Source organism: Tenrec ecaudatus, chromosome 3 (genome assembly GCF_050624435.1).
Source record: "Tenrec ecaudatus isolate mTenEca1 chromosome 3, mTenEca1.hap1, whole genome shotgun sequence".
Lineage (NCBI taxonomy): Eukaryota > Metazoa > Chordata > Mammalia > Afrosoricida > Tenrecidae > Tenrec > Tenrec ecaudatus.
The window spans coordinates 181,723,415-181,738,630 of record NC_134532.1 but is presented as its reverse complement, the minus strand read 5'-3'; the positions used below and the strand labels follow the sequence as shown (position 1 = coordinate 181,738,630).

General features: G+C 46.4%; 1 protein-coding gene across 1 annotated transcript; it reads left to right on the top strand.

The window, feature by feature from the left end:
- Positions 1–1,273: 1,273 nt before the first annotated feature.
- Positions 1,274–14,225, top strand: CHRNA9 (cholinergic receptor nicotinic alpha 9 subunit). The gene is made up of 5 exons (XM_075544998.1): positions 1,274–1,337; positions 2,043–2,188; positions 3,889–4,043; positions 9,189–9,721; positions 13,684–14,225. Exons 1-5 carry the CDS (start codon positions 1,274–1,276, stop codon positions 14,223–14,225), a joined length of 1,440 nt encoding a protein of 479 aa, XP_075401113.1.
- Positions 14,226–15,216: the final 991 nt, after the last annotated feature.

Here is a 15,216-nt window from a genome sequence, read left to right as displayed (position 1 = left end):
TTATCAGGGTGGCTCCATGTGGCTTGTCAACAGGAAGGAGAAGCAGAAAGATTATGTGTGTCCCGCCTCCAGGGAGGCAGACAGGAGTTCCCAGAATCCTCAGGAGAAGGCCAGGGCCACACAGAGTCATCATTGAGCATGTTTGAGCACACTGCCTGCACCCCTAAAAAGTTATGGGCTCGGAAGCCCACAGGGGCAATTCTACCCTGTGAGACAAAGACTCGACTTCATCTCTCTCTTGAGAGGGGCATGCCTGTATTTCTTCCACGACAAGATTTATTTGTTCTTGTGGAAGTCCATGATATAGTCAAGATTTCTGTTTGCCAACAAAATTCAGTTACATCAATTCTTCTGGGCTCTTCCTTACTCGTTGTCCCCCTTTCACATGCATATGAAGCGATGGGAAACACCATAGCTTGGGTCAGGTGCACCTTAATTCTCCAGGGGACATCTTTGCTTTTAAACTTTAAAGAAGTCTTTGGTAGCAGAATTGCTCAGACGAAGATGTGCTTTGAACATGATATCAGGAGAGACCAGTGCCTGCTGAATAAGGGGGAGGGACAGCAAAAAGTACGACCCTCCAGGGGGTGGATTGGCACAGTGGCTGAAACAATGAGCGCCAACACCTGGAGGAGGGCATGGCCCCAGGCCGGGTTTCACTCTGGTGCATGTAGCGTGGCAGTGAGTGGAAACTGGCTCATCAGCACCTCATGACGACAACAAAAAGCAAGATGGTCTGAGAAGAAAGGCCTTACGACCTACTTCCTAACATCAGTCACCGAAGAGCCCTGATCTGATTGCACCTGAACTTGGGAATACCTTCAGGCTGGGCAGTATTGGCTCCCTGGTGCACGGCAAGGCCAGGCGTTGAGGCGGACTCCGGCAAGTCCCTTCCTGCAGACAGAGTTTGCTCGCCACAGACATAGACAGTTCCCCTTCTGCTTCAGCGAACCGGGACATTGCTCCTGACTCTCCTAGAGACCCTCACCTGGGACAGCTGCCTGGAATCACACTGCAGGATGTAAACCCACCCCAGCGCCAAGCATCTCAGCCACTGGAGCTGCCGGTTTTAGATTACCTGAAAGGGAGGGGGGCGGGGGGAGCAGGCTGGGCTTCCAAGACCTCAGGTCCTTTCTGCAGTGCCAGCCTGAGCTCTCCACCTGCCACAGTGAGGCCGGGCAGAGGGAGGTCTTGTGCTGCGACCCATCCCACTCACCGAGGGGCAGTGGAAGACCGCACTGGCTGGCTGGGACATAATCATCTCCAGAGAAAGATGAATTGGCCCCATTCCTGCATCTCCTTTTGTTGGATTTATTTGGCTGCCTCCAGGCTGAAAGGTGAGGGCTGGCGGCACGTAAGCACCCAGGCTGATCTGGGGCCCTTTCTTTGGTGGGGGTGGAATGGGGTGGGGCCTGAACAAGGGCACACATGCTCTACCTACATGGAAATGGTCCAGGCTTCTTCGTGACTCATGTGGATCGGGGTCAAAAAGCCAAACCAGGTGCCAGAGAGCCGAGTCTGACTCAGTGTTTCTAAGTAAAGCGGCACTCTGTGAGGTGTCCAGTGGCTGTGATGCTTGAGAAGTAGGCCACCGGGACTTTCTTCCGTGAGCCTCTGGGTGGGTTCATCAGAAGCTGTGCACTCAGCCATTTGCATCACCCAGGGGCTCCCTGATCTGAGTCACTCACACACACACACGCAAACACAACTCACTGCCATCCACCCCATCCTGACTCGTAGCGACCCAACAGGAGAAGGTAGAACTTTCTGATACCCTCTTTATGGGAGTGGAAAGCCACATCTCTCTCACACAGAATGACTGGTGTTTTCAAACTGCCGACCTTGTGGTTGGCAGTTCAACGCGTAACACGCTACACCACCAGGGCCGAGTAGAGCATATTAAAAAACAACTCTTATGGATCCAAAGTTTATCTCTAACCAATGGCTCGGTTGGCCCCAGTTGTAGACCTCAGTCTGGTACTCTTTGCCTTGAAATACACAGGACACCCCAAATTTTGATCTGGGTCCCTCTTTCTGAGCAGCTGTAGAGTCAGCAGATGGAAAGTATGCTCAGAAGTTGTTTAATGACCTTTTTGAAGATTACGCCAATGCTCTCCGTCCAGTGGACGACACAGATGCGGTCCTGAATGTCACCCTACAGATCACGCTCTCTCAGATCAAGGACATGGTGAGTAACAGGGTGGTGACCCTCCCAGTGCTGCTTAGAATGAAGCACAGCAGGTCCTTCTGAAGGCAGAGACTTGGCTGGGGGTGACGAGGGGGTGAGAGCAGACAGTTCTGTGTGCACGTTGGTGGAAGAAAGGAGTTCTAGGGGAAGTCTTCCCCAAATTGATTTCACTAACTGTTACCTACTCCTAGCCATTCAGCATGACCTCTGTAGATGGTCTGGAAGAGAACTGTGGGCTGACACACTGCATGATTCCAACGATGTGTGTGGGGTCAACCCACAGAGACAGAAAGCGGGTCAGTGGTTGCCGGGGGCTGAAGTCAACGGGTGTGGGGGTGACTGCACTGTCGAATGAGGAGACTGTTCTGGGGTTACTGGCGATGCTTGCACAATATTGTGGATAGACTGGAACCATCGGATTATTAGTTTCAAAACACCTTACAATGGCAAAACTTGTGATATGTACATCTGACTTTAGCTATTTTTAAACACTGGTGTTTTAAGATGGCATGCCTTATTCGGGGTTTGTGTGTATTTAATAATGGAACACTAGGAAATCTCGGGGATGGTTTGCTGCTGCTGTTCATTGTAGATATGCCACGACTTTCTCAGAGATGTCTACTGCGGGTGCATGGAGGTTCGGAGAACTTAGACCCATCATATGTCTGATGTGTCCACTTGACATTTTGAACCCTAAGTCGAGTATGGGAAAGTGTGGCCTGGGTATCCATCAAGGGAAAGAATTCTAAAAGCTCTCGCCCTTTATACTAAAAATTTAAAAATTATAAAGTTAAACCACTACTGTCAAGTCAATTCCAACTCATAGCGACCTTATAGGACAAAGGACAATGGTCCCCTGGGGTTTCCTAGGTCATAATCTTTACAGAAAGAAGCCCTGGAGGACACCTGGTTAAACATTTGACTGTTAGATGAAAGGTTGTTGGTTCAAAACCCACAGCCAGCCTGTAGGACAAAGACGTGACAGCATGTTTTTAAAAAAAAAGATTAAACCAAAAACCCATTGTTGTCGAGTGGATTCCAACCCACAATGACCCTCTAGGATGGAGTCAAACTGCTCCACCATCCTCCCGCTCCGACCACCAAGCTTTCGGTTAGCAGCTGAGCTCCGGCCCCTGGCCCCTTGACTCCATGAGAACAGGTTCCTGCCATTGAACTTCCCACTGTGAAGAACAAGCGGCGGTCTCAGTTTCCTCAGGCCGCTTTGAGAGGTGGACCACAAGTGGGTGTTTTACAACACAGAAATCGATTTCCTCGTAGGCCTGGAAGCTGGGCGGATCATCTGCTTCTCAGCAGTGACTGTGCCTTCTGGGAGCTTCTCTCCTAGTTTCTGGTGTCTGTTGGCACCACTTGGGGGTCCTTTGTTTGTAGCCACAACTCACATCCATCTTCTGCCGCGCGCGCGCACGTGTGTGTGTTGTGTGTGTGTATCTATGCCACCTGTGATATAACTCAGAAGTGGTCAGTTTCAGAAACCACCCTGCACTGGCAGGGCCTCACCTGGTTAACTGACTATATTATTAGATTGCACCAGGGAAAGATCTTTCTTCACATTACATTAGCTACAGGCGCAGGGGTTGGGATACCAGTGTATACTTTGGGAAAACATAATTCAATCCATAATAAAAATCCTTTGGTCAGGGCATCTACTAGATCATGTGACATGAAGGTTCATTGTGCAGGATGAAAGAAACCAAATTTTGACTGCCTACCTATGGATCCGACAAATCTGGCACGATGCGTATCTCAAGTGGGATCGAGACCAGTATGATGGATTGGACTCCATCCGGATCCCCAGCGACCTGGTCTGGAGGCCGGACATCGTCCTCTACAACAAGTAAGTACAAATCAGAGCTGAAGTTTGGCAGAAACAGGCTTCAGTGTGTTCACTGAACAGAATGAAAACATTTTTTCTTTTCTTTTTACTTTAAGGAATGTTCAAGACATAGATGGAGTTAAGTACCAATCCTTGTCTCTACTCTCTCCCATCAATTTGATTCGGTCTCCTGGTGATCTTAGAGGACAGAGTAGTACTGGCCCCTCTCTAGGTCCTTAGGTTACTATTATTTCATGACCTAAATTTTATGACCATAAAAACTTTGAATTAGAAGAATCTTAAATCCAGCTAATCTAAGTTCCTCCCTTTAGATACGAAATTGAAAATCCTCACTTAGCCAAGATCTTAAATGAAAAACAATGACATCATTTTTTAAAACAGTGGAATTGTTTTGAATTCAAAAGGCGTTGAATTGAATTCAAAAGGACTGACTACGAACCATATTGTGGATTTCAGATTGTGTGTAGGGTGAAGGATAAATTAGATTATAAGATCACCAGTTGGCCAATTCCTGGTCTCAGAGCAAAAGTCCTTAAGTAAATGGACAGGTCAGGTTTATGTTTCCCAAACTATCTTACGCACACAAATAATCATTTGGAATCTTGCTAAAATACAGATTCTGATGCAGTAGGCCTGGGATGGGGCTTGCATTTCCAGATAATTTCGGTGCTGCTGTTCCACACACCACACTTTGAGAAGAAACTAGATCGCTTTATTCCCAAATCAAGTCTAATTGCTCTGCCTGGGTTGAGGGGCTTCACTCTCAATTTTGGACCCCACTTCTGTGGGTTGTGAAAGGTCCTTCTGTGAATGAGGTGAATTCGGGGCAGCAAAGAGAAGTCCCCTAGGCCTTTTGGTAGGTGTGAATTTCCCTTCAAGAAGCAACTTTGGTAAATCTAGGGTGGGTGTTAGTCAATTTTGCTTATTACTCAGAGCTTGTCCGTGGGTCATGATTTGAATACAGCCCTGATCCTGGTGTCCATGTCTCACTCTGAACGGCCAGAGGGGTCTTCGTGGCCCTTCCCAAGGAAGATAACGTGTGAGAACTTGTGCTCTGTCACGACAGTCAACCCCTCTCTCCATGAACATGTGCTCTCTCTCTCTCTCTCTCTCTCTCTCTCTCTCTCTCTCTCTCTCTCTCTTTCTCTCTCACACACACACACACACACACACACACACACACACACCATAAAATGAGCCGTATAATTGATTCCCTTTCTCTCTTGCCCACATTCTCTACATTCTAACAATTCTCTTTGGAGAACAATTGACTGCTGGTCCTCTTCTTTATCCTGCCTTTGACTGACTGAAGCAGTGACCAGTTCTTTTTTTTTTTTTTTTAACAATTTATTGGGGCTGATACAATTCTTTTCACAGTTCATACATATACATACATCAATTGTATAAAGCACATCTGTACAGTCTTTGCCCTAATCATTTTTTTTCTCTTTTCTTCTTTTACATTTTATTAGGGACTCAAACAACTCTTACCACAATCCATACATATACATACATCAATTGTATAAAGCACATCCATACATTCCCTGCCCCAATCATTCTCAAGGTATTTGCTCTCCACTTAAGCCCCTTGCATCAGGTCCTCTTTTTTTTCCCCCCGCCCTCCCCATTCCCCCCTCCCTCATATGCCCTTGGTAATTTATACATCGTTACAGTGACCAGTTCTTACTAAAATCATTATTTTTGCAAACTCGTGTGGTGTATTACTTTCCTAGGGCTACCATAACAAAGTGACATAAACCGAGTGACTTAGAAGAACAGAAAAGTGTTATCTTACCGTCCTGATAACACACGTCTTAAATGAAGAGGCTGGCAGGTCCATGCTCAGGGAGGCAGCCTCCTTCTCCTCTTCGAGACTCACGTGATCCCAGATGTTCCTTGGCTCGTGGCAGCAGAACTCCAATCTTGCCCTCCATTTCCACATGGCATCGTCTTTCTGTGTCTGTCTTCACATGGTGTTCCATCCTCTGCATCTGTCTGTCTCTCCTCTTCTTACGTGGACACCAGTCATATTAGATTAAGGGCCTCCCTACTCTGATAAGGCCTAACACATTGTGTCTGCAAAGATGGCATTTTGAAATCAGGTCTCATTCAATGGCAAGGTGATTTGAACTTAAGCACATCTGTTTGGTGTATGCAATTTCACTCATAACACATGACGCTCTTAGTTAAGCCAACTCCAAAGCCTTCTTCTTCATGCTCATGAGCTCACAGAAACCTACTGTGACTTTGATCGAGTCAGTCCCTAATTACCTTCCCCTTCAGATTAGGGGTTTGAGAGACTGTGTTAAGCTCTTCATCCTTGTCACATAGAGCCGTTTCACCAGCCTGAGAGTCGTGCATTCTGGTAGCTCGGGGTTGATTTTGGAGTCTTTTGCTCTCTGGCCATGGACAATTCCATTTCTGATTCTTTTGAACATATGCCTTCCCAGGAACTTCAGAGTTCTACACGATGAAAGGCGCTCTCAGGGAAGCTGCCCACCGCTCCCCTGTCAGTTTGTCACACTGTGGTGGTCTGCGTGGCGGTGCGATACCGGAAGCTATGCCACCGCTCTTTCAAAGGCCACCAGGGTCACCTGTGATGGAGAGGTTTGCCACGGAGCGTCAAAGAAGGACAGAATAGAAAGAAGGAAGAGGCAGCTCATGCCTGAAAAATTGGCCACTGCAATCTTGTGAATGGTGGCTGATCATTACCTGACATAGTGCTTGCATATGTCACTCCCGTCGTGTTCTGTGGAAAGCACACAACATATGACTCAGGAAGAGGCGCCTCCTCAAGGCAGAGCAGCCCTGAATGATGGAGATGGAGCAGAGCTTTGGGGGAATTTCATTGGCTGGTGGAGCAGGGCTCAAAATGAGAACAAACGGCCGGACACGTTCATTCATAATCAGAAGATGGAATGTACAAGGTATGAGTCTAGGCAGATGTCAAGTTATCAAAAATGAAATGGAACCTTTAAAAGTCAATATCCTAGGCATTGTGAACTAAAATGGACTGACCTCACCCATCGCCAGTGTGAAGCTCATACTGTTTATGATGCCAGGGACAACAAATTCAAAAGGCATGGCATCACATTTATCATTAAAAAGAACATTTTAAGTTCTATCTTGAAGCACAATGCTGCCCATGATGAGGTAATATCCATACATCTGTAAGGAAGAACAATTAATACAGCTCTCATTCAAATTTTGGCACCGACCACTGAAGCCAGCAATGAAGAAATTGAAGGATTCTACCAATTTCCTCAGTCTGAAATTAATCAAACATGCAGTCAAGGTGCATTGATAATTACTGGTGATTGGGATGCAAAAATTGGGAAAAGGAAGGAAGGATCAGTAGTTGGTGGGGGAAATGGCCTTGGTGATCAATCGAAGTTGGAGGTCACACTATATAATTTTGCAAGACCAACAACTTCTTTGTTGCAAAGACCTTTTGAGCAACATAAACGGCAACTTGTGGACCTTGGTAGATGGAATGCACAGGAGTCAAACTGATGACACCTGTGGAAAGAGATGCTGGAGAGTCAATATGTCAACAAGTAGAACAGACTATTAATTACTAGTATGCAAATTTAGGTTAAAACTGAAGAAAATAAATGCCCATCTACGAGAGCCCAAAAAGAACCTTGAGTATCTCTCATTTGAATTTAGAGACCATCTGAAGAACAGATTTGACATAACTGCACGTTAATTACCAACGTTGTGTGTGGGATGACATCAAGAATATCGTACATGAAGAACACAGATGGTCATTAAAGAGGAAGACCAAAGTGGGTGTCAGAAGAGACTCTGAGACTTGCTCTTGAACAGAGTAGCTTCTAGAGAATGGAGGAAATGATATGATAAATAAGCTGAAAAACATCTCAAAGGGCAGCTCGAGAAGACAAAAGCAAAGCAGTATCATGATTTTTGCAGAGACTGTGGCTTTAAAAACCAAGAGGGAAGCGTGTGCTTGATTGCTCAAACTGGAAGAAACGAAGCAAAAATTCAAACGTGGAGTTCTGCTACTGATGGATTCTATGGGCAAAATATTCAACAATGCAAGAAGCAGCAAAAGAAGATGGAGTCACTGTAGCACAAAGAAGTGATGGGCCCCTAACCTTCCAAGAGGTAGCACATGGTCAAGGACAATGGTATTGAAGGGAAAACTCCAAGCTGCACTGAAGGCAGAAATTAACCAACGCAGTCACTTCTATCCACAGGCCAGTAACATTTTACAACAGTGGCTGCAGCGGTACATCACAGGGAGCTGCCGGAAATTCAGGATGGAGGATGTGCAATACGAAATCGCATTGCCGATGTCAAATGGATCTTAGCTGTAAACAGAAAATATCCGAAAGATGATTGCTTGTGTTTCATCGCCTATGCAAAGGCTTTGACTGGGTGGGTCATCGGCAGCTATAGAGAGCTTTGGGAAGAATGGGAATTCCAGACCACTTCCTTGTGCTCATTCACAGCTTGGACACAGGCAGCCAAGTTGCAGTGGTGGTCGCGTTGGTGTAAGCCCTAAGGGAAGCTGCAATGCGATCACCCCAGGAATCAGCGTCGATGTTGACCAAGCAAAGGAGAACATCTGTCTGTCATAAATGATTAACTCCAAGATTATGAGTGATTGGTTTCCCCCTCTGTGTTATATAAATGTTTGATAATAAATATGCTCAGAGGAGCTTCAAAGAGTCCCTGGGGAAAATGCCATTCCCTTTTCACTCCATTTTTCCCACAAACGTTTAAAAAAGCTCCTCCTTAGACACTGTGACAACAGCAATGACAACAACAGAAACAATTCCAGCTGTCTGGTTCTCAGAGGTAACAAACTCCGAAAAACCTGTCCAAGTTTAGCCTCGAGAAGGGTGAATTTTAGTTTTGTGGGGGTTTTGATCTGGATTATGCACTGGGAGTGGCGTTGGGAATGGAGAACCAGGGCCATGGGGCGAGATGCTTTAAGGAATCTAGGAAATGTGGGCCTGGGCTGGTTACAGGCGATGGAGAAAGGTAGAGTTAACGTTGAGAAAACGGGGTGCATTGGTAAAGACGCTTGAGTGACAGCCACGGGGCCAATGAGCTGTCTGGGGTAAGAAAGATGACGACTTATAGCCAGTACCTTCCATCTCCCTCTCTGATCCCTAGGGCAGACGATGAGTCTTCAGAGCCTGTGAACACCAACGTGGTCCTGAGGTACGATGGGCTGATCACCTGGGACGCACCGGCCATCACCAAGAGCTCCTGCGTGGTGGACGTCACCTACTTCCCCTTCGATAAGCAGCAATGCAACCTCACCTTTGGTTCCTGGACCTACAATGGAAATCAGGTGGACATTTTCAACGCCCTGGACAGCGGAGACCTCTCGGACTTCATTGAAGACGTGGAGTGGGAGGTCCATGGCATGCCCGCCGTGAAAAATGTCATCTCTTACGGCTGCTGTTCTGAGCCTTACCCAGATGTGACCTTTACGCTCCTCCTGAAGAGAAGGTCCTCCTTCTATATCGTCAACCTGCTCATGCCCTGCGTCCTGATATCTTTTCTGGCTCCCTTGAGTTTTTACCTCCCAGCTGCCTCTGGGGAAAAGGTGTCCTTGGGTGTGACAATCCTCTTAGCCATGACTGTGTTCCAGCTGATGGTGGCAGAGATCATGCCGGCCTCAGAAAACGTTCCCCTGATAGGTGAGTCCCAGGCCCTGGCACTTGGAGCCTACTTGGCGTGGCTGCCTGGGTGTGTGTGTGTGTGTGTGTGTGTGTGTGTGTGTGTGTGTGTGCTTTTAAACTCCTAACACTGGGACCAGCTTCAGCCTTGGGATTGGCGTCACGTAATTCATTCGGTGCCTGCCGACGGTCTGCTGGATAGAGATCCGGCTTGTTTAAACATGCCCTCTGCATGATTCTTCTGATGCACTCTCTGTTCCACTCTGAAAGTCTCAGGTCAAGGGCGCTGATTTTGAAGGCAACAAAACCTGCATTGGAACTCTGATTTCACTACTCACTGGATTACTCTTGGGCAAGTTGCTTCATCTCTGAGCCTCAGCGGCTTCCTCTGAGACCTTGCTACCTGCCTCGACCTAACATTGCCGAGCAAAGGAACCTAGCAGATGACAAACACTGAATTAACAGGGAGGGGTTCCCCCCACACACACACACGTTTGAGTTTTCTTCCTGGAAACAGTGGAAGATACGATAGAAAGGAACTGAAAGGTTGAGTTTGTCCTTGAGAGTATAATTCCTGAGTTTTACTGGGCACAAAAGCTGTGGGAGAGCTGATTCTCATACCCAGAGAGTCGGAGTTAGCTGTTTGGGACAAGATTTGAGAACAGTTATTTTTTTAAGAAACTTTTTTCCCAAGAGTAGTGCTAATGAAAGGTCCTCCTGATGGTTGGGGTGTGGAGTAAGGCCACCTGCCCCGCCTCCCTTCCCCCGGCCCTGCCTTCTTCTGAGCTCCGGCCCCCTGCCTGTAGCACCTACTGCTTGCTTCCAAGCCCACCCCTCAGACCCAACACCTAGCTCAATGGCTGGCCATTCTAATGGCTAGTTGCCAGAAGCTCCATGTTATATTGTGCTCCTGAAAGTCAACAATGAAGGGAAATCTCAGAACATCGAAGGCCAGTACCAAATGGAGGTTCTACTGCCTTTTGACTCTGTTGACTTCAGTATGACCCAGTGTTCAGACATGACTACATGGAGCTTTCTTTCCTTGATGTCTCTCCAAGCAATACACACACATACACACCCCTTCTACGAAGTTTCAGATAAAGAGGGAGTTGTGTTGGTACTGTTACCTCTCCCGAGGCGGACACGAGCTCCAGTGAAGAAGCTCAATCAGAACCCTGCCTGCGGCAGGATCAACTGGCAAGGCTCTCTCGTCTCTCATCGGGCCCCTGCCATCACGTGGATGCCAACCCCACAGGGCCGAATAGACCTGCTCGCGAGAGCTTCCGAGGCAGTAAAGAGGCAGTAAATCTTTATGGAAGCAGCAGCTGGTGGGTTGGGCTAATGCTGACCTTTCACCTAGCAGCCCAACGCTTAATCCATCATGCCACCAAGTTAACTAAATTCCTGAACAGAGATGCCTCACAGAATTTTTGTAAGCATGACTTGTTCTGTGGTGTGACTGTGTGAAGCTTATCTTTCCACGTGCACTCGTATCTTGAGAACAATTCTTAATCGTTGTAATTTGTTAGTTGCATCTCTGTACTTCCCAAAGGAGACATAGATACGTATAGGTGAGGGTTCAGATCAATAAGGTGAAGTTGTATTTATTCTGTTATCGATTCGTTAACTTAGCAAATGTTTATTGAGCACCTACTATGCCTAGTTCTGTTTGAAGCTCTGATGAGAGATAATGGGCAATGTGTGTCCCGGGCTTCGGGTACCCCAACCCTGAGGATTTGGTTCTGGTTTCCTGAACAAACGAATGAATGAATGAATGAATGAATTCACTGTCGTCAAATCAATTCTGACTCATGGCAACCCTCCAAGGCAGGGTAGAACTAGACCTGTGGGTTTCTGAGATCGTAACTCTTTATGGGGTAGAAAGAAAGACTCATGCTTCTTGTGAGAAGCAGCTGGTGGTTTCAAAGTCACTGTGAGCTACCCATCCTGCTCCTCTGGTCCCATCCTGCTCCTCTGGTTCCTCTCTATTGATCTTCTTTCTGTCCTCTTGCTTAGGCCCTGCCCTTGTCTGAAGCCATAGTCTCGACCCAATTACCTAGCTTTGACAAGTCATCGGTGACGCTGGCCTCCGCTACAAAAAGTGCACGCGGGACACATTCTTTCTCAAATCCCAAACCATTCATACATTTAGAAAGGTGTTGATTTCATTTTTAAATCAAGTTAATTTTGTTCTAATTCTTTAATGGCAACAACAAAATTTTAGGACGTGTTAAGGTTGCATTGAAATTGTAGATGCGTTTAGAAAGAATGGACAAGCTTTATTACAATAAATTGTCCGGGCGACACATGTTATCACCTCCAGTGGAGTCCCACTGGGTGGGAGATGGCCAAGACCGGGCCACCAGGAGCAGCAGCCTGATGTTGATCCAGTCCATTGTTTGTATGTGTCTGGGTCACCAAGAAACACACAGTTTGGACAGGCATTCGTACGAGTGCATTCTCCCAGCAAAGATAAGCAGAGTCATTTCATGGCCAGCCACCCCCATATTCTCAACTTGAACTTTATCTTTGTCCAGCGCCTGTAACCAGCCCAGGCCTTGCAGTTAGCTGCCCAACTCCATAACCCCCCTGCCAGCAGGGTTATTGTTGTGAAGAGCATCGTTTGTATGAAGCATTTTATGTACAGGTTTTTAAAAAGATTATTTTAGATGTATAGAAATAGAATGTATAGCAATACATTGATTTTTATAAATCGATGTCATGTTTAGTATCTTGTACTAATTTTGATATTTTGGATGTTTTAAAAGGAGCTCCAGGGGCCTTTGGGGTTAAGATTGACTGCGAGTCCAAAGGTCAGGGGTTTGAGCCTACCAGCTGCTTCCTGAGAGAACGAGGAGACAGTTTACTCCATCACAAGTGGACGTTCTTGAAAACACTAAGGAGCAGTTCTTCTGTCTGACAGCGTGGCTCTGAATCAGAATCGACTCGCCAGCAGAGTGTTGGGAGTTGTGTTTTTTGTTAATACTTGATTTTTTTTTTGAAGTTTCATCTTTTCCCTTGAGGAGCCTTAGTGGTGCCGTGTTATTTACTGGCCTGCTAACCACAAGGTTGGCAATTTGAAAACGCCAGTCACTCCGCAGGAGAAAGATGAGGCTTTTCACTCCTGTTAAGAGACACAGTCTCAGAAACCCACCGGGCCAGTTCTACTTCTCCTGGGTCCCTGTGAGTCAGAAGAGACTTGATGGCAGTGAGTCTGAGTTTTGTTTTGTTTTTCAATCATTTCCCTGCTCTCTTGTTTTCTTTCTGGGACCAGTTGTATCACAGGTTGCTCTATTACAGCACTCTTTCAACTAGTTTTTGTTCATCTTCTCAATTTTGTATTTTATGTTTCATAGATTTGTCCCCTGAGTTTATTGTTTACGTTCTTCATTTCCCTTTCCCTTGAACATTGGCTTTATAGAATCACATTCAAAAGACTGATAAGCCAAGCGCGCTGCCATCGAGCGGACTCTGACTTCCAGAGTTTCTGAGACAGCAAATCCTCAGGAACACCCATGCTCATCTTTCTTCTGCGGTGACACGGGTTCTCATATCTCGTTTCCTACTCAGTAGGAATAAAGACACTTTCATATTAATGAGATCTGAACATGAGTTGAGAAGTGATCAAGTTCATGGATTGGTTTGTGAGATAGAAAAGTTTTCCACGTCATGATCTCAGCAAACATTTCCAAATCTTTTAAGTGCTGAGAACTTTACTGGAGCCTTGCCATATTCCTTGCATTAGATACTGCTAGATACCCATCGTACAGGAAGGAGGCGAGGCTTAGCGAGATTACATAACTCACCATAGGTCACATGACTAGTAAGTGACAGAGCTGGGATTTGAACCCAGACGTTTGGTTCCAAAGTCTCTGCCAGCAACCACCAGCATAGATCGCTTCTTGAGAACAGGTCTCCCTTTCTTCCTTTTGAAGCCAAAGGATTTTAGGCTAACGTGGCTGTTGCTATTTTTCTCATTCCAGGCAAATACTACATAGCCACGATGGCCTTGATCACAGCCTCCACGGCCTTGACCATCATGGTGATGAACATCCACTTCTGCGGGGCTGAGGCCCGGCCAGTGCCACACTGGGCCCGAGTGGTCATCCTGAAATACATGTCCAGGATCTTGTTCGTCTACGATGTGGGCGAGAACTGCCTCAGTCCTCGCCATGACAGGGGGCGCGACCGCTTCACGAGGGTTTATGGCAAACTCCAGGAGCCTCGTGCGAAAGCAACGAGGCACAGAGACCTTTCCAGAAAGAAGGAAATAAACAAACTCTTAAAGAATGACCTGGGGTGTCAGGGGGAGAACCCCAAAGACGCTGACAACTACTGTGCACGGTACAGCGTACTGACAAGGAATATAGAGTACATTGCCAAGTGCCTCAAAGACCACAAGGCCACCAATGCCCAGGGCAGCGAGTGGAAGAAGGTCGCAAAAGTGATCGATCGCTTCTTCATGTGGGTCTTTTTCATGATGGTGTTTGTGATGACTATTTTGATAATAGCAAAAGCAGATTAGTAGCATTTGGTATCTAGGGGACAACTGAATAAAATTCCCTGTCATCTGCTCTCATGTGCCTCCAAGCCAGCGTTTTCTCCGTCGCTAATTGAAGGGTTCTGTTGTCTGCATTTGGTGTTTCAGATCAGTCGTGTAGCTACTTGCCTGGCTAACGAGATGGTCCAAAGGGTCAAGGATAATGAAACCCAACCAAAATCCATTGCCTTCGCGTTGATTCTGGGTTTCTGGGACCATTCTCTCTTTATGGGAGCAGCCAGCCTCACCTTGTTCCTGCAGATCAGTTGGGGGTTGGAACTACCAACCTTTTGGTTATCGGTCCATCATTCAAGCCCCAGAATCACTAAAACCCCAAACTCGCTGCCACTGAGTCTATTGTGACTCAGGGGATGGCCCCTTTGATAGCTTTCCAGACTGACCGGTAGGTTACACCATTACTCCCCTCTCTAGCAGCTGTTGTTAAGGGCCATCAAGTTGCTTTGGCTAGAGTGACCCTCTGTACAACACAACAAAACACCACCCATCCTGCATCAGCCTCATAATTGCGATGTTGAACTCATTGTTGCAGCCACCGTGTCAATTCTCCTATTGAGGGTTTTCCTCTTTTTCACTGCCCCTCAGCTTTGCCAAGCATGATGTCCTTTTCCAGGGACTAGAATATGATAATAAATATGTCTTCTGATAATATGACCAAAGTACAAGCATGATGAAGTCTCACCATCCTTGCTTCTAAGGAGCATTTTGGCTATATTTCTTCCAAGACCGATTTGTTTGTTATTTTGGCAGTCCACGGTATTTTAATTACCTTCTGTAGCATCATAATTCAAATGTCTCGATTCTTCTTTGGTCTTTCATATTCAATGATCAACTTTCACATGCCTATGAGGTGATTGAAAATATCCTGGCTTGGGTCAGGTGCACCTTAATCCTCAAAGTAACATCTTTAGCCATAGAGATCACAAAGTATACCACATTACAGCTCAAATTTTATTAA